This window comes from Phalacrocorax carbo, chromosome Z, assembly GCF_963921805.1.
Source record: "Phalacrocorax carbo chromosome Z, bPhaCar2.1, whole genome shotgun sequence".
NCBI lineage: Eukaryota > Metazoa > Chordata > Aves > Suliformes > Phalacrocoracidae > Phalacrocorax > Phalacrocorax carbo.
In genome coordinates this window covers 53,237,970-53,256,343 of record NC_087548.1, presented here as the reverse complement: position 1 = coordinate 53,256,343, position 18,374 = coordinate 53,237,970, and the positions used below count along the sequence as shown (strand labels likewise).

At 42.0% G+C, this 18,374-nt stretch overlaps 1 protein-coding gene across 7 annotated transcripts in view; it reads left to right on the top strand.

The window, feature by feature from the left end:
* Positions 1–549: 549 nt before the first annotated feature.
* FSD1L (fibronectin type III and SPRY domain containing 1 like) overlaps positions 550–18,374 on the top strand; it is a 40,849-nt gene continuing 23,024 nt past the window's right edge. For 5 of the 7 annotated variants that reach the window (XM_064437836.1, XM_064437835.1, XM_064437833.1 and 2 more), the window contains exons 1-6: positions 550–683; positions 5,791–5,886; positions 6,860–6,991; positions 10,387–10,488; positions 12,783–12,805; positions 18,252–18,373. In XM_064437836.1, coding sequence (XP_064293906.1) covers positions 669–683; positions 5,791–5,886; positions 6,860–6,991; positions 10,387–10,488; positions 12,783–12,805; positions 18,252–18,373 — 490 coding nt within the window. In that variant the 5' untranslated portion in view covers positions 550–668. Of the gene's footprint in view, positions 684–5,790; positions 5,887–6,859; positions 6,992–10,380; positions 10,489–12,782; positions 12,806–18,251; position 18,374 lie in introns of those variants that run through there. The other 2 variants (XM_064437838.1, XM_064437837.1) reach the window with 2 other exon arrangements.

Sequence of the window (18,374 nt, the reverse complement as noted above, 5' to 3'; positions counted from 1 at the left end):
CAGGCACACGATGCCCAGGGCACGGGCTCCCGGCTGTGCGGCATCGCCTGCCGCGGGGGCACTTCCCTGCAAGGCTTAGTGGGCAGCAAGTGCTGGGGGCTGTGCTGGGCCTGGGACTGCTGCTCCCCCGGGGGTCACTGAGGGTTTTGGGGGGTGACCCAGGGTTTTGGGGTGCCTGCCCCCTGCGGAGCTCAGCACTGGCCTTGGGATGGGGGCACCCTGCTCTCTCCTGCCACCCGGGGTGCGGTGGCATGCCTGACACACACGGCGTATGCACTCCATCCCCCGCGTAGCGGCCCACGGACGAAGGGACCGCCACGGACAGCCGCCAGCCCGGCCGGACCAGGCCACCCCGCCCCCGGGCGGTGCCGGGACTCGAACCGCCGACACCCGACGCAGCCTCACTCGCCGCCTCTGCTGCCCGCCACGGGCTCCGACTGCGCATGCCCAGAGGCCCCTCCTCGATCGGGGAGCGGCGGCGCACGTGCAGCCGGCGTGCGCGGAGGGGGGACGAGGGCAGCGGGAGCTGTGGGCAGCGCGCGTGCGCGCAGGGGGGCGGGGCGGGCCGGTCTCCCGGAGGGCGGCGGAGGCCGCGGCGGTTCTACCGCGCGGCGCGCGCTGCCGCCGGGCCCGGCCGTCCTTCCTTCCTTCCCTCCTCCTCCCTCATCATGGACGAGCAGAGAGTGAGTGCCGGTGGCGGGAGCCTGCCTCCCCGCGGGTCGGGGCGGGCCGGGGTGGTGGGGGGTGAAGGCGGGCCGCTCGCCACTCAGCGGCGTGCGCCGCCGGGCTGCGGCGAGCGGCTGCCTCCGGGAGCCGCCGCGGAGGCAGCCGGGGCCTTTCCCCGGGCTGTCGGCCTTGCCCAGGTGCGCGGAGAGGGGCGGCGGGGGCAGTGAGGCGTTACCCGCCGCCGTGAGAGCGGGCGGTGGCGCGGGAAGGGCAACGCCCCCCGCCCCGGGGCCGCTGTGAGGGCTGGGGGAGGCCTGGAGGGGCGGGGTGCCCAGCCGGAGGGGCTGCTCCCTGCCTGTCTGCTTCGGGTGCCGGCCTCACCCGGCAGTTGCCGCATCTTAATGAGACAGGGCTCTGGGGTAGAGCCCTCTCATACTGCGCATCCCTGTCGTAAGTAATTGTGGTGCGTACATAGGCCCTTCTATTCCCCATTGATGTAATCCTGTGTTGAAGAGAACTAATTAATAAAAGCGTTCTGTACTTCCCTTCCCCCCTCCCCCGGCTGCTGCCCTATAATTCTCTCCTTACCTTACTTGCCATCTGCCCCCTCAGGGAAATTACAGAGAAGCAGGGATGTGCCTGGCCAAGGGCTGCACTTTCTAAAAATTATACTCTCTGCAAAAAAGTTATGACTCAGCTTTTGGCTTTCAGTCTAGCAGTCCAAAAGGACTTCTGTTACTGTCTCTGTGAAGACTGTTCTTTCCTTAGCTTGGAAACTGGTTTGTGAGTAGGGTCGGGATAACTAGCACTACTAATGGCTTGAAATTCACAGATTGCAGATGTTTGCTGTTTTAGGTAAATGTTTGTGTACTGGCACTTCATACTCATCTATGCTTTGGAAGGTGAGCTGTGAAATGCAAAAAACCCCCTGTGCTTCTCATAGATGCTATGTGAATTTGAGTCTGTCTGCCTTTGCCTGCTTGATGTCAGATTAGCGCCTCGGAGAAGAAGTAAATGAGGGCTGCAGCTGTTGTGGGTGCTCTAGATGGATGTTCCCTAGTGGTGTCAGTGATCGTATTTGAATTTCAGTGCTTGTCAGAGGTTCTGAACACAGTAGTAAAATTGCAGTTGATCTCATACTTTACAATACTTTGCCTCTTAGTTTGCTATTGTCACCTGTATTGTCTTAAGTACTCCTTCAAACTCTGGCAACTTCAATGTGTGGACAAGTGCAGAAGATAAATTAAACAGAGGCTAAGTATGTATGTCCTCTGGTTTGAAATTTGATCTGCACATGAAGGTTAGTATGACACTGGGTTTTTGTCCTAGGCCTGAAGCTGCATCAGAAACTCTTGTTCTGCATCCAGTCATGTCATAAGACTTTAGTATGATCTTGAGCAAGTTGAGAACTTGCTTTATAAACAGAACTGATGTAATTGTTTAATTTATCAAAGTTTACTCTTTAACTTTTATGAGATGCTTACCTGCTTCAAGAGGTGCTCTGGGATGTTAGTTACTAGCTATTCAAAGAAGGGTATATTGTCTGCTTTTATGCTCCTGGCAAGACTGTAAGCCACCACGTGTGGCAGGGCTTCCAATCCTTTTTCATATTCTTTTATGTTCTTTATCCCTTCCACGTCCATTGCTTTATGAATGCTGTGCTTTTTTTTTCTGCAGAGTGTATTAGATTCAGAGAATAAGAATAGGACAAAAAAGTGGAGAGCAGTATGAAGGTCACTGATTGATAGGAGCAAAAATGAATTCTGTAATGAATATGCCACAGTGTTTTGAAAATTAATTTGAAATTGACCTCACTGAACACACCCTAACCAGAGAGAAAACTAAAAGAAAATTATCTGTGATGGGATTCTATGAAATACAGCCATCAGTGGGTAATAGATTTAAATTCCCTTCAGTGGAGAAATAGCAAGAAGCTTTACTGAGACTGGTGATGTTGTAATTCTTTTATGAAGTAATGCAGATGTAAGCTTCAACTGCTGCTTATGTTGGTAAGTTTTCTAGCACCCTTTTTTTTTTTACATGTTATTGTAGTGACTGTTCAGAAATCCCTGTTAAAGGAAGAAATGGCAACAGTGGTGTTCTGAATTTGGCATTTGAATTTCCAAACATCCCAAGACATTTGGAAGAAAATCTATTTATTACATGTTAGTGATTAGAAAATTACATTAGAAAATATTGTATGTTAGTGATTCCTAAAACCTGAGTTTCTGTTCTGGGGGCTTGTGCCTTGGTGTTTAAGAAAAATTCTGTTTGCTGCTGGTGGGTATTTTCATCTACAAATGCGTCTGTGTTTGTAGAAGGCACCTAAACTTGTTCGAGTTTGACCAAACCTGATGGAATTTCTGTTTGGAGAGATTGGTAGTTTACTTAAAAAAAGCTGTACAGATCCGTTTGGTCAGCTAACTCTAACTTTAGATGTAGTGGAAAACCTTGCTGGACAGCTAGCTATCTTACAGTTGCTGCCATGTATTTGGGTGTGTAAAGGCTTTCTAAGCATTCCTCAATGCAGATCTCTTCCTTTAATCGTATGTAGCTACAAAATACAAAAAAATTGTTTAGTACTATGTACAAGAAGACTAAATTTTTTTTTCCATGTGGTACAACCAAGTAAGCCCTAAAATCCTAGCTGAAAGAGGATTGGGAGTTTTCCTGTTCATCCAAATTGACAGTTATGTTTATAGGATCTAAGGCTTAGCTGCGGGCTGTCAGACATGTGAAAACAATTGCCTCTGGTCAGCAGTGAGTGCAGAAGCAGCTGGTTGGACAATAGCATTTCATCTGCCATTTTAACATGTACAAAACTGTCCTTAAATGTGTTCAGTTTTAACCAGACAATGACAAGACTCTGTAATGAAGTGATCAAGACTTGCTATACCATATTTTTTTTTCTGAAAGAAGCCAGTTTGGTCTTGTTCTTCTTCCTCAGAGTCCTAATTTGAGTCACTGGTAGCTGGTCTGTTATATCTGGGCTGCATTAAAAGGAGTGTGGCCAGCAGATCGAGAGAGGTTAGCCTCCCCCCCTACTCAGCCCTAGTGAGACCACGTTTGGAGTGCTGTGTGCAGTTTTGGGCCCCCCAGTTTAAGAAGGACAGGGAACTGCTTAAGCAAGTCCAGCGGAGAGCTACCAAGATGATCAGGGGACTGCAGCATCTCCCTTATGAGGACAGGCTGAGAGACCTGGGTTTGTTCAGCCTGCAGAAGAGAAGACTGTGGGGGGATTTCTTCAATACCTATAAATATCTGAAGGGTGGGTGTCAGGATGATGGGACTAGGCTCTTTTCAGTGGTGCCCAATGCCAGGCCAAGGGGCAATGGGCACAAATGGGAACACAAGAAGTTCCACCTCAATATGAGAAAAAACTTCTTTCCTGTGAGGGTGCCAGAGCAGTGGAACAGGCTGCCCAGGGAGGTTGTGGAATCTCCTTCACCAGAGACATTCAAAACCTGCCTGGACACGGTCCTGTGTCCCCTGCTCTGGGTGTGCCTGTGATCTTTACTTAACACCATCACAATACCTGTGGTAAAAGCAGTAGAATTTCACTTTCCTGTGCTAGTGGTTTAACTTTGTGAGTGTGACACTCTGCAAAGAGACAATGGGCTGGAGTGCCAATGAATATATCATTGCAGATGCATTGAAAACTGCTGTGGAAAGGGTTGGAAGAAACAGGTACGAGTGTGGTTTAGGACTAGTGGAGAGATTAGTTATGCGGAATGCAGTGTCGAGGTTCGCTGTGGATGTTGTGGAACGATTAAATATTTTTCTTGCTTTTTAGCAAACAAATATGATCTAAGTAGTAAATGTTTATTAAGAAATTGCTTATGGTAGGGACCTCTGCAACATCTTTTTGGTGCTCTGGCTGTTTTTAAGGCGTGCTTATTAGCTCGCTGTGCTTTGATTTCCTAAATGTTGTCAAGTAACAAAGTTAAGCTGAGCAACTTGAAACACTGAGCCCAACTGTTTAATAATGCCTTAATTATAATTAAGACAGGCTTTAATTTTTTTAAAGAGCCAAATCTAGCATCTTAGAGTCAGATTTGTTTCTAGAACTTACTATCAATTATATAAGTAACAGAAAGTTCTTAGTTACCTCCTCACCTTGCTCTCTATTTATCCTTACATATGCTGATACACTCTGAGCTTTAATTATACAGCTTGACTTAGTTTTAACTACCAAATGTTGATGTGTTTTTGTCAGATTCTTAGAATATGTGACTGACTACTCAGCAAGCTTAAATAAGACTACCAAGTCTAATTTAAAAATGCATTTTGGTGTGCTTAACAGTTTTGCCTACTTAATATGTATTTTGTAAGCTGAATCTACTGCTTTTTCATAGCTAGAGGAATACACAACAGAAATAACCTTGATTTTCTTTCTCAGCTATCAGTAAGCTTTGCTTTTTAAGGTAACTTTTAATTGGAATACAAAAGTATATTTAAAGGAATTAATTTTTTACTGTTGTAATTAAAATTTTGATTTTTAAATTTTAAAAATTAAAATTTTTCTAAAATGAATTCGAAAATTAAAGTAATTAAAAATATTTAACCACCATTTAGAGTAAGTTTACAGATCACTGTTGCAGATTTATTCTGTATGTAGAATAAGCCATCAGCTTAGTTATTCAACACTAGCTGCTTTTGACAAAAGAAAATGCTAATTTTTCTTGTGGGTTAACTTCTACCAGGTTTTGTGGTTTTGGTTTTTTCTCTCTCTATTGGTTCTCTCTTTGGTTGCACAAGCACAACCCTTCTCATCTGGAGAAGCTGTATATGGCAGAGTGGGGTGCCAGCAGGTAGTCTGGTTTAGATGATTTGAGAGTTGCAGTAACACGGCCAGCAAAACATGAAACAGTGGTGTATTATAAAACAGTCTTGATTTTTCTTAAGCTAACAACTGGAGATCTTTAGTTTGGTGGAGTGCTGCTTAGACCTTTGATACACTTTCTCTCTTCTAACAAAATGTATTATCTGATCCCATGAGAATAGGAGTTGAATTCGCCACTAGTGGAACATGTATGATGAATTTCCATGTATGTTGAAATGGTGATGGTTAAAAAAATTACAAGGTTCTTTTACAACTTCTCTCACTTGTTTTTGTAATTCTAGGAGACTCTGCAAAGGATTGTCTCTACTCTAGCGAACAAAAATGATGAAATTCACAACTTCATTGACATGCTGAACCACACAATAAAAAATGTTCAGGTATATATATATTAAGGCTAATATGTTTGTAGCTGAGAGGGGAGCAACTTTCCAGTTTTGTCAGTCTCAGACCGTTTGGGTAGTGTGTAAGGGATGGGCTATAAGAACCAAGTTTAAAATGCATCTTCATGGTGGAACCAGATAGGAAGACATTTTATTTTTTAAGTCTGTCTCTAGTTGAAAGTTATGACAGTTTTGCTTTTCATGTGAAAAGCTATTGTAGGATTTGATTTGTGTGGAAGAGAGAATCTGAATTTTTATGCAAGATCTCAGACTCCTGTTAGTTGGAATTTGTCTTTTTTTAGACTTTTAGTCTGCTTGGCAGACTGAAAAATGAGACCATCCTGACGCTTGGAAGAAAATTCTTTATTCTTTCTCTTTTCAGTAGTTGTAAGTTTTTAGGCTTAGGTTAAGTTACACCTAATTTTTAGAGTATCTATACTAGGGTGAGGTTTAGGTTCCTTTAGCCTATCAATAAGCCTTAAGTTGTTTGTTTTGTGCTAAAGCTCAGCCAAGTTAACTGCAGAAATGGAAATCATCCAGCAGATCTTTAAGCAGGCTTCCTGAGTGCAGCTTTTAGTATCAGATGAAACAATTTTATATGGAACTGAGTAACTACCTCCTTACAAACATCTAGCATTCCATATATAATTGTGAGAGGGAAATCAACGGCTTTTGGCATGGAACAAAATTGCCACGTCTGTTGGTTCTGTGCAAGTTTGAGTACCATGGAATTTTCATAGATTTTAGTCTTCAGTGTCCTGATGTAGATCAGCACAGTCTGCTTAGGTGGTGTCCATCATTCCTAATGTTCTTTCCCTTTTAATAAGGTGAGGAGCAGTATCTAGTAAGGTGACAAGGTATCTAGTGGTCATGGCACAGCAAATTTGGGCTAACAATGTGACTTTCAGTCTGAAAGACTAGTCTGCGTTGTTTCCAGTACAAATTGCAGCAGTTTCAATTCTCTTCTCAGGTAAACTCTTCTAACGCAATCAGTGAGTTGGATGAAGAATTTGATGGTCTGTATTCTATATTGGATGAGATGAAGGGGAGTATGGCCAATACTATTCAGCAAGAAGAGGCTCGTAAAGTTCAAGCTCTGCAGGTAACTATATAGCTACATCTGTAAATTTTTGCAGCTGAGCAGAAGCAGTTTTAAACTCCGATTTTAAATCTCAATTGAAGGTGAAATTTTTGGTAGTGTTGCAAAAAAAAAAATGCAGTAAATGTAAGGTAAAAGTTTTCTTCGATGTAAGTACTTCTCTGGTCCCTTCTTCTAGGGTACTTCGTCTCTAGCATGTTTATGTTCTCAACATTGTTATGTAGAAAGGAAGTGGTATTACCTGTAGAGCTTGCAGGTGGAGAGTGGTTGCATAGGAGCAGGACTTAGATATGTTTACTACCTTCAAACTAATGAACAGCTTCTGGACTGAAATTGTTTTCTCTCCAGTTGGGAATATGAGCATCTGAACCTGTAGACATGCCTACGTGATTTGCTCAGGCTTGAACTGAAGAGTCAAGAATTACGCCAGGTGTCCTAAGCACAAAGGCTGGTCTCCTATTGACAGAACTGGCCATCCTCTGCTTGTTAACATCAAGCAAATTATATATGCACATGGAAGACATACAGGAATTGCTTGGGAACAGGTTACACTGGCGCCTGCTACTAAAGCTGCTATGTGAACTTCACCAGTTTGTAGTTGTATAATTTCAGGCAGGAGAATCTTTTCAGTGTGTTTTAGAGAAACAAACAAAACTGTAACTTTCTGAAACACTGTATAAAGTCTTACGTTTTTACAGTAGTGTGTAGCAAGTTGGCTCTAGCTTTCAGGATGTCTACTTGCATGGGGCCAAAGCACAGTTAAATCTTTTAAGCAGAAGATGTTTATCCAGCTCTTTAAGTAATCCTAGTTGCAGCATTCTTCTGTCTAGTTCTTTTTCCTTATGCAAAGCAATAAGGAAGATGTTTGTTTCTGTGAAAACTTCAGCTTCTCATGTCTAGTTAGTTTAAAGAAGTTCGAGGAGTGGTTTCCTGAAACAAACTCCACAGCCTTCCTTATAAGGTCTGGTTTATGTTCACACTTAAAAATTGGGTGTAAAACATGCCAGAAAATCTGAGTGCACAATCTAAGTTGAGCACTTGAGTGCACTCTCCCACCTCCAATTTAATCTTTCTCCCCATATATCTGTTTTAAGTCCTTCTGAAGTTTCTCAACAGACAGAGGTCTACCCACATCTGAGGACACTTAGGACTTAAATGCTTAAAGAGTAAGTGGTTCTCAATGAACAGCTCATAGGAGAAATTCAGCTATGGCATGTATCAGTTACTCTACCTTCTAGTGAAGAAAAACTAAAGTTAATCTTGCAAGAAATTATTCTGGAATGGAAAACTGTTTTGATAATTACTCATCTGGCCGTTTGGCTTGATCATTGAAATTTTTTGTTCATTCTGTTAATACCTGTTAATTTTCTGATACTTAATCTAATTTGATCAAGCTCAGGTGTGGTTGAATCATGTTCTTCTGAAAGCTTATCAGTGTGGTACAGCTGTATCAAGAATTGCTGCCTGGTATCTGTGTTGAACAGCTGAGCTGCTACTTAGTCAGAAGAGGATGAAGACAAGTAGAATGTTACAGATCACTGACACAGTTGTTAAGTGCCCTACTTGTCTTCCAGTTGAGGCTGTTCTCTACAGGCCCAAAGGACATTCTCATTACTTGATGACAGACCAAGCTTCCTCTATAACTGAGGCACTGCAAGAGTGCTTTTCCCAACAGTCAATCTCCCAAACCAAACTAACATATCAAAACTGTTGCATCGAGTGTATTAATCCAAACAATTATCTTTGACTGGAACTAAAAATTAACTTTGTATGAGGAAACAAAGGAACTTCAGTGAGGTCTAAACATCCTGTTTAAAGGAATGGACTTGCTTAATTTATTGTCCTCTTAAAGTGCTTTTTGCTGTATTTAGTCTCTAGGTGACTCTCTAGGTGACTAGATGCTTTTGTTGAGAATAAGCTGTATCCTAAAGTACTGGGGCTGCATAATGGTGAAGAAGGGTGAGGATTTAATATTTAGACTGATCTCTCCCAAAAAATTTCCTTGAAAGTTAAGGCCAAAATTTAGAAATTCTCCTTAATCCATTGCTTTGAAAAGATATTGCTTCATTTTGGGGCAGTGTATTTTAATGACACTAAAGTGTTTATTTTTAACTCCCAAATGCAGATGCGTCTCAGTAAGGTGCTGATGGAAGCATCCAGTTACCCTGTCATTTCTGCAAAGCTGTTTGAAAATGCCTCTGGCATTTGCTTCTCTCTTTTGAGGTGTTTGCCTGTGATGTTTTGGCAGTGTCCTGGTATAACTGAGTTTGTCAGCACTGGGTATCCTCCAAAGAGGACAGCAGCAATATTAGATGAATGACAGCTTGTGTTAATGGCATGCTTCAGAAGCTATCTGGAAACTGTACAAACTTCTAGCTGTTGGACTGTTTCCTTGCTGCTATTTTATCCTTGAACAGTAAATCTGAGAGGCATCTGGCAGTTGGCCCAGGTCAACTCGCCACACTTGCCAAAACTTCTGAAGTGCTTAAGACTGGTCTGTTCTCGAAGTTGATGCAACTGTTGGTTGCTTTTGAGGCAGTGACTACTTTAAAGCAAGCTGTCTTTGCTAAAGTGTTTAAAGAAGAATAATTACTTGCTGTTGATGTGTTTTGAGATATTACGTTTAAGTATCACATGAGCAGAAAAACAGCTGTAGGTTGAATGGCCGTGCAAAAGCTGCTGGCAGGTTTAAAATGCGCATCTTGTTTAACCTACAGTGTGTTTAGAATCCTGCAGAGTACTCAGAACTAATCTTTTTTAGGGTTATAACTATAGTATATAATACCAGAAGTTCTTTGTGGATTGTTTTGTACTGGGGATGGTAGTTTTCTAATGACAAGTTCTAGATAAACCTGAAAGAAATTTCTTTTTTGCCCTTCTTCCTCTGTTCCCCTTCCTCTACTGTCCTCATTTGTTACACAGCAATATTGATTTTTCAGGGTTGTGTTGTGACAGTTCTAGAGCTGGTTGGGGATCAAATAATTGCCTTTTTGATGGCTACTGCTGCATTAAACAGTATCAGTTCATTGATGAAGTGCAGTTCTGTAAATAGAAATTGTAGTGCACACAGATATAAGCATTTCTTTGCTTCTGAAATCCTGATGGTTTCGGAGAAACATGCCTTAAAATGAAATCTGGGTATTAAGCCCGACTTCACCACCCATCCAACTTTTTCCCCTTTGGGTTTGTAGGATGTGCCATGTATCACTCTGCACATCAAGCGCAGTGAAATTCTAGTTAACACAATGTGTCAGAGGAGGTAATAGCCTTGATTGGATAAGGTAATAAGTTGTTACAAATCCATGGCAAAGCCCTGTAGTTCTAATACTGGTAGTTTATAAACCACCTTTTTTAACATGAGTACATCAAATTATTCCTACTTTCTGTTTTTGCTTCAGGATCAGCTTAGCCAGTGTAGTAATGCCCTAGAGAGTTCTGAAGAGCTGCTGGAACTTGCTGCGCAGTCGCTGGACATAAAGGACCCTGCGGAATTCTTAAAGGTAGAAAACATTGAATGGATGTGCGTAAGGCAGATGCTGGTATTTGTCTCAATTTGAAATTTACTTCGCATTACTGTACTGGACCCTGCAAACTTAAGAGGAATAGTGAGATAAAACACATTTGATGCTCTGTAGAGGAGCCAAGTCAAGCACTATAGTTTTGAATTTTTATGCAGTCTTAAAGTAAGTTTTTTCTTAGGCGGGGGGAGGGGGAAGGAATGCCTTCTCCTGGACAGCTGTCATTGTTACACAAACCTGCACCAATGCTAGGTAAGCGAACCCAGGAAGTGATGTTGAAATAAATCTCTATAAAGCTGAACCAAGACTTACCAAATGTGTGATGGCTAGCATTCAAAACTGTGGCAAGTGACCCGTCAGTTGCCCAGTGCTGTTACATGACGCTTGCAGAGAGTCTCTATATTCTAGCTGCAGCCATCCATGGATGACAAGATGTTTTGCAGAGTTTCATGCAAGCTGTGGATCTTTGATTTGCAAGCCTGAACTCTACAGCTGTCCTGAAAGATCTTAGGAAACTGAATTCAGGGCAACACTTCCTCTGTTCCCCAAAGCCTTCTAATGCATATGTATGCTTCGTAGGCAAGAGCCTAATCTGGGCCTCACATTGTGATTCGAATACAAATAATGTGTATTATTCCACAGCAGGCCTGTAAATAAGACAATGTGTATCTATCTGGAAGAGTATACTTACAAATTAATAAAACAGTTCTACATATACACTGACTCAGTACACTGGGCTTGCTGAAATAATCCTCAGAGTCCTTTCTTTTTTCTTTTGGCACAAATTGTCTTTGGATACTCTGGTAAATCAGCTCAAGAGAAACTAGCATAAAACTAAACTAAGGTTATTTTTTGAAATTTTTGTTTCTATGTTAGATATTTTGTGGCTTTATTTGCTGAATTGTCCTATTGGAAATCAAAAGAACAAGAATGCCAGCGTACAGGAGGGTTCAGTGGTTAGATAGGATGTGATTTGACAATGCTGGGCAGCTCATCTGAGATGGACGGCTGCCTTTGTCAGTAGCCTGGAAAAAAACTAAATTCAAAGTAGTTAAGCCAGGACTGTCTTGCAGAAGACTTTTGAGTCCTGGCCACTGCATATTCCATGAGGCATAGAGGTTATGAAGAAGGCTCTTGTTTTTAAGTAGTTCTGTTTCTTCTACTATCATGTAGGAAAACCAGTCAGTAGTTCCTATAATAACTTCGGTTTAAGATAAACAAAGCTACCTCTTAAGCTAAATTATTTCTGAACACTTGGTTTCTTCTGCTTCCCACTTTGGGGATATAAAATTGGCTTTATAGCAGGGACAACTGTGTGTGTGGGTATTTTGTTTGTTTGGGTTTTTTGTCCATGAGTGTGCTTTTTGCTTAATAAAAAATTTGGAAGTCCTCCACTTTTGTTTCACTTCAAACAGGGAAGCTACCTGGTGTTTCTTGTCTCCTTTTTGGAAGGGAAAGTACTTCAGCTGAATGGCAACTAGATTAAGTAGCAATGGTAACTCCAAGCATGGATTCAACAGACCTAATCAAGCCATCACTACTTAAACAATAAGATTTAGTCTTAGGTTTGCCGTTCCTCTTGGTGAAGGACAGGGATTTTGTCTTTCCAAATGCTAGTTAATATTTATCTTTGAGATACCCTATCACCACTTCTGCATCTGCATCAGTGCTATCATTTAAATGCTGAGAAAAATGATTTTCTGTGGTTTTCTGTGGTTTTGAATAATGACATATGGAGAGAGTCTTTTAGGAAGTATTGTTGGAATAGTGCAATAACTTTCAGATGAAAAGTTGAAGCGTGTCCTGTTTTTTTTCTTGTTTGTCAGAGTATACATCCTATGATGTATAGCCAAACAAGTCAGGTATGGTTATATGCCACTAATAAGCACTTCATAGTTTCACAGAAAATACCATGGTAGTTAAATTTTACTGACTTGATTGCGTAGCTCTTTAAAAATGTGATGGAGAGTAACTTAACTGATTAAGAGAAATCTGAGGAGACAAAGTCATGCCCAGGAAGTTGAGTAATTTGGAATTGGTTTGGTGTGGTTCTTGAGATCAGTTTTTCCCAGGTGATACATGGTTGCAGTTCTAACCAATATTATTAACATGCTTTATGGGAAAATTTATTTTGATGAAAATGTTAAACTCATTTTGATCTTCAAATCTGGGCACTACAGCTGAGATTGCTCTTAGCCTTCTTGCATGTTACCACCATTGATTCTCGCATGGAAATACTAACTACTTTCTCTCTCTTCTCCCTGACATGCATCAAGGCTGCCAGACAGATCAAAGATAGGTACAGTACAAAGTCTATCGCTTTTGTGTCTTTGAATTAACCTTATCCTTGAAAATGCATTTATTTCAAAAGGGTCATAGTCAGCTTAAATTCATTGACTCTTTCCTAAGTGTTTGTTGTGACATCACAACTTTTGGGAGAGAACTAAAAACTCTTTCTCATGTAGTGTTTTTCCTTGCTGACTGCTGGCTTTTCGTATCTTAATAAAGAGAAAGGTATTTTTTAATGCAGGGAAGTAGATCTCTGCAGCAGCTATTTTTATTTATTATTCTTTAAGTATCTGTAAGTATGTAATTAATACGGTATATAATTATTAATAATAATAACATTCTGATTTATTTTTCATACCTGATGGCTTAAATTTAATAATGTTTCAAGCTGACTCTGTCCCTTTACATGATGAGAAAATCTTGTTGTTTCAGGTTTTTTAAGTACTTACAGACTTTTGCTAGCTAATCTTCCTTTTGAATGTAAAAAGTCATGTAGCTGTTGAGGTATTTCTGGTGACATCACTCTGCCTAATGTAAATGAAATTGCTATTTCTGATATCTTTTCTTTGAACTGTGTCTTGAAACTATTGTTTAGAAAGCAGCAGTTTACTGTTTCAAAATAAATGCTAAGGCCATTTCTCTTCACTTGGAAGAATAACTACATTCTGTGAGTCTGATTCTCTGGTTCAGAAATTTACTGTGATGTGCATAATAGTTTGAAAGACACCTCACAGGGTGTTTCCAGCATGTGTTCCTCTTACAGACCACACAAGTTGGCATTCAATTTATAGGTTTTCAAGGAAGGGTCTGATTGGCTAAATTCTCTGAAGTTCTGTGTAAAATGAGTAATTGCTAAAGAAATTAGTCTTTGCTTTTTCGAAGGTTAAAGACTAACATCTGTCTCTAACATTTAACTCTGATTTGTCCTTAACAAATCAGAGGGATAGTGGCAGTGGCAGGAATCTTAACACTTTTTATCTGTAATAAGCATCCTCTTACTCTTCTGGTTTCTTGAAATGCTGTGTAATCTAATCCTTTTGAACCAACTGTGGCTGGTTCTTTTAAGATTGGTACCTACACGGAAGTTAAAAAGCTGTCTGAAGCTGACTACACAGTGTTCTCTTACCGCTAATCAAAGGATTATTCTTCCTTAAAGAGAGATTGACTATACCCATATGGCCGAGCAGTGGAATCTGCTAGGCAGCTGTCATGGAATAAGATTTTTTTTTTTTAACACTGTCTTGGTCTAGCAGCAATTTAGGATTTATTAATATTTTTAAGATAGGTCACAAAATTAGGTTGTATAATTGTTAAGCATTAGCCAATTTAAGAGTGATTCAATGATATTTGTTACAGTCAAAATAGCAACTTAGTTAAAGATTCAAGAATGGGAAGGGTGACCTGAAACTTAGAGCAGGATTATACACACAGGTGGGGTTTAAATCAAATCACACACATAACACAGACAGACTGACAAACAGCTCTAAAGCAAGTTGCACACGTACACGCAGACAGACAGTTTAAATTGAATTGTGTGTGCACTCACACAGAGGTTAATGTGTGATTAAAATTTATGTTTTTGAGAGTTTCATGAATTACTCACTTTTATGTGCCGGCATTCATCAATGGATTCATCATCGGTGAATGTCGCCAAGTCAGGCCTTTGAGTCCTCACAAAATTGTTGATGGATGATCTTTTCATTCCTTTTGAAATCTGCCCTGAGAGGCGTCTCAGCTTGGGGAGATACTGGGTCACGCAGCCCACTGCGGTCCTGGAGAGCTCGAAAGGTCTCACTTTTAGATTGCTATTTATAGAATCTCAAGGTGACTGGCTTTGGTCAGTATTTCCCATTTTGGCCGCAATTTGTGCTGAGTCATTCTGGTACAATAAGGCAGGCAGTGGATGGCCCAGGTGTGGCCAGAGGGTGCCTGGCCCCCAAGTCACTGTACTTGCGACCAAGATAACAGCACAATGGGAGTTTTCCCAAAGCATGTGTGGCTTATCCTGATATCTCAGGGGGGTCCTGATGTACCGTTCAGGCTGCAGATGATGCAGGTGAAGCCAGCAATGACCTGGTGCTCAAGTCATTGCACTTGTGACTAAGATAACAGCACAATAGGGCTTATCCTGAGATGTCAGGGTGGCCTGGGGTGGGAGGGCTACACCACCACAGCAGCTCATACTGAATTTCAGATGTCAACTCGGTCTTGGGAAATCAGTTGACCTGTATCTTCTATAATGAGCCTTATATGCCAAAACTGTAACGCTTGCCACTCTCAACATGCTTGCATCTTTAATACTCAACTTCATCTTTCCTCCCCCTCCTTCATTACCTGAGGTTTTTTTCACCATCCTTTAATGTACCTCTAGTTAGGACACAATCTCTCTTACATACTAGTGAAATATAGAATCATAGAATGGTGTAGGTTGGAAGGGACCTTTAAAGGTCATCTAGTCCAACCCCCCTGCAGCATGCACGGACATCTTCAGCTAGATCAGGTTGCTCAAGGCCCCATCCAACCTGACCTTGAATGTTTCTAGGGATGGGGCATCTACCACATCTCTGGGAAACCTGTTCCAGTGTTTCACCACCTTCATAGTAAAAAATTTTTTCCTCATATCCAGTCTAAATCTACCTTCCTTTAGTTTAAAACCATTACTCCTTGTCTTGTCACAATAGGCCTTGTGAAAAAAAATTGTCCTCATCTTTCCTATAGTCACCCTTCAAGTACTGGAAGGCCGCAATAAGGACTCCATGTAGCCTTCTCTTCTCCAGGCTGAACAACCCCAACTTTCTCAGCCTGTCGTCATAGGAGAGGTGTTCCAGCCCTCGGATCATTTTTGTGTCCCTCCTCTGCACCCACTGCAACAGGTCCATGTCCTTCCTGTGTTGAGGGCTCCAGAGCTGGATGCAGTAATGGACTCCAGGTGGGGTCTTACCTGAGCAGACTAGAGGGGCAGAATCACCTCTCTGGCCCTGCTGGCCATGCTTCTTTTGATGCAGCCCAGGGTATGGGCTTTCTTGTCTGCAAGCAGACATTGTTGGCTCATCTACAGCTTTTTGTTCATCAGTACCCCCAAGTCCTCTGCAGGGCTGCCCTCAATCTCTTCATTCCTCAGCCTGTTTGATACTGGAGATTGCCCCAAAACAGGTACAGGATGTTGCGTTTGGCCTTGTTGAACCTCATGAGGTTCTCACAGGCTCATCTCTCCAGCTTGTCCAGGTCTCCAGATGACATCCCATCCTTCTGGTGTGCCAGCTGCACTGCTCAGCTTGGTGTCATGTGCAAACTTGCTGTGGCTACACTTGACCCCACTGTCTTATGTTGTTGATGAAGATACTAAATAGTACTGGTCCCAGTACGGGCGCCTGAGGGACAACACTTGTCACTGCTCTCCATCTGGACATTGATCCATTGACCACTACCCTCTGGATGTGACCATCCAGCCAGTGCCTTATCCACTGAACAGTCCACCCATCAAATCCATATCTCTTCAGTTTAGAGAAAAGGATACTGTGGGGAACTGTATCAAAGGCCTTGCAGAAGTCCAGGTAGATTACATCCGTTACACTTCCCTTGTCTACTGATGCAGTTGTTCCATCACAGAAGGCCGCTAGGTGGGTCAGGCAGGACTTGACCTTGGTGAAGCCATGCTGGCTACCTCGAATGACCTCCCTGTCCTCCATGTGCCTTAGCAAAGCTTCTAGGAGGATCTGTTCCATGATCTTCCCAGGCACAGAGGTGAGGCTGACAGGTCAGTAGTTCCATGGGTCCTCCTTTCTCCCGTTTTTAAAGATGGGGACAATGTTTCCTTTTTTCTAGTCCCCAAGGACTTCACCTGATTGCCATGACTCTTCAAATATCATGGAGAGTGGCTTGTCAACTATATCAGCCAATTCCCTCAGGACTCTCAGATGCACCTCATCAGGTCCCGTAGACTTGTATATATCCAGGTTCCTCCAGCAGTCATGAACCTGATCTTCCCTTACAGTGGGAGGGTTTCATCCCCCTGGTCTCCATCCTGTAATCCATCGACTCGGGAGGGGTGAGGAGAGAGGTTACCGGTGAAGACTGAGGCAAAAAAGTTGTTGAATACCTCAGCCTTCTCCTCATGTGCTGGTACTAGGCCACTGTTCTTGTTCATTGGGGCGTATGCCTCCTTTGACACTCATTTTCTGGTTGACAAACCTGTAGAAGCCCTTCTTGTTATTCTTTGCACCCCTTGCCAAATTCAGCTCCAGCTGCGCCTTGGCCCTCCTGACCCCATCGCTACACAACCAGGCAGCTCCCTGTAGTCTTCCCAGGATACCTGTGCCTGCCTCCACTGCCTGTGCAGTTCGCTCTTGCTCTTTAGTTTGACCAGCAGGTCTCAACTCAGACATTCTGGTCCCTTCCCTTTCTTGCCTGATTTCTTACACCTGAGAACTGAGAGCTCTTGCACTTACTGCATATCATTTCCTCTCTCTAAAGGTGCCACAGATCTGTGGGTGTAAATTGATATGAGTGTTTGCAGTTGACTTTCTTTTGTGGTGTGTATATTACTGTCTGGTTAAGAATCTTTTTTCTTAAAGCAGGAGTTAGGACCTGTGTGCTGTCTGAATCAGTGTTACTCAAATTCTGCTGTGTGGCCTGATGTCTTCAGAGTTACAGAACTATACAGAACTGTACAAGAGACTTGTCATCCTGTTTTTTTGGTGGTGTAGTTGGAGTACAGGAGTGTCTTAGGAGCACTCAGAATAAGGACTGAGCTAAGATTTCAGAAGTGGGAATGGGATTTGTGTTTCATTGGAACTTTTAAGGCTGATCTGGTACTTGCATTTTCCAAGGCAATATGGTGTCTGCAACTTAAATGTTTCTTCATCCCCTGCTAAGATTAGTGGTAGATATGAAATCAGAATATTCATCTTGTTCACTTCTATTTATAAATGCCTTCTGAGCAATATTGAACACATGAAAATGCACTTTGGAGGTAATGAGTGGATCTTGTTGAGCAGAAAAGATCTTTGGACCTCTTTAAACTAAAGGTTTAAGTTTCATATTTCTAAGGATATAGTACATGATCCTGATTCTGCAGTGCTTTAGATTTTTCATCCTTCCTGGTTCTGTGTAAAGTGATATAAGTTTTGTCTCTTATCCAAGTTTTTTCACTAATAAAAGAAGTTTTAAGCTCTGCTCTAATCAATTCTAGTCTTTCTTTGCCTAGTAATATGGAACGACTGGCGGCTTGCACCATATTCTCTTTGAGACAGTCACATTAGCAAAACTTTACAATTTGGTACAGACTCCAAAATAGAAACAGTGTTCTACTAGAAAAATGTTCTGGTCTTTGATCAGTATTTTGGCTAAGAGTTTGACATTAACAACACAGGTTATCTGATTGCTGTTTTTAAAAATGTCTGTATGACTTAAACAATGAAAAATACATTTTGCTAATGCTGCTTTCTTGACTTTAGAGTCACAATGGCTTCAGCGTTCCGCATCTCTCTGAAACCAAAGGTCAGTGATAGTATGACTCATTTGATGGTGGACTTCGCTCTAGAAAGGCGCATGCTCCAGGCTGTGAAGTTTTTGCCAGG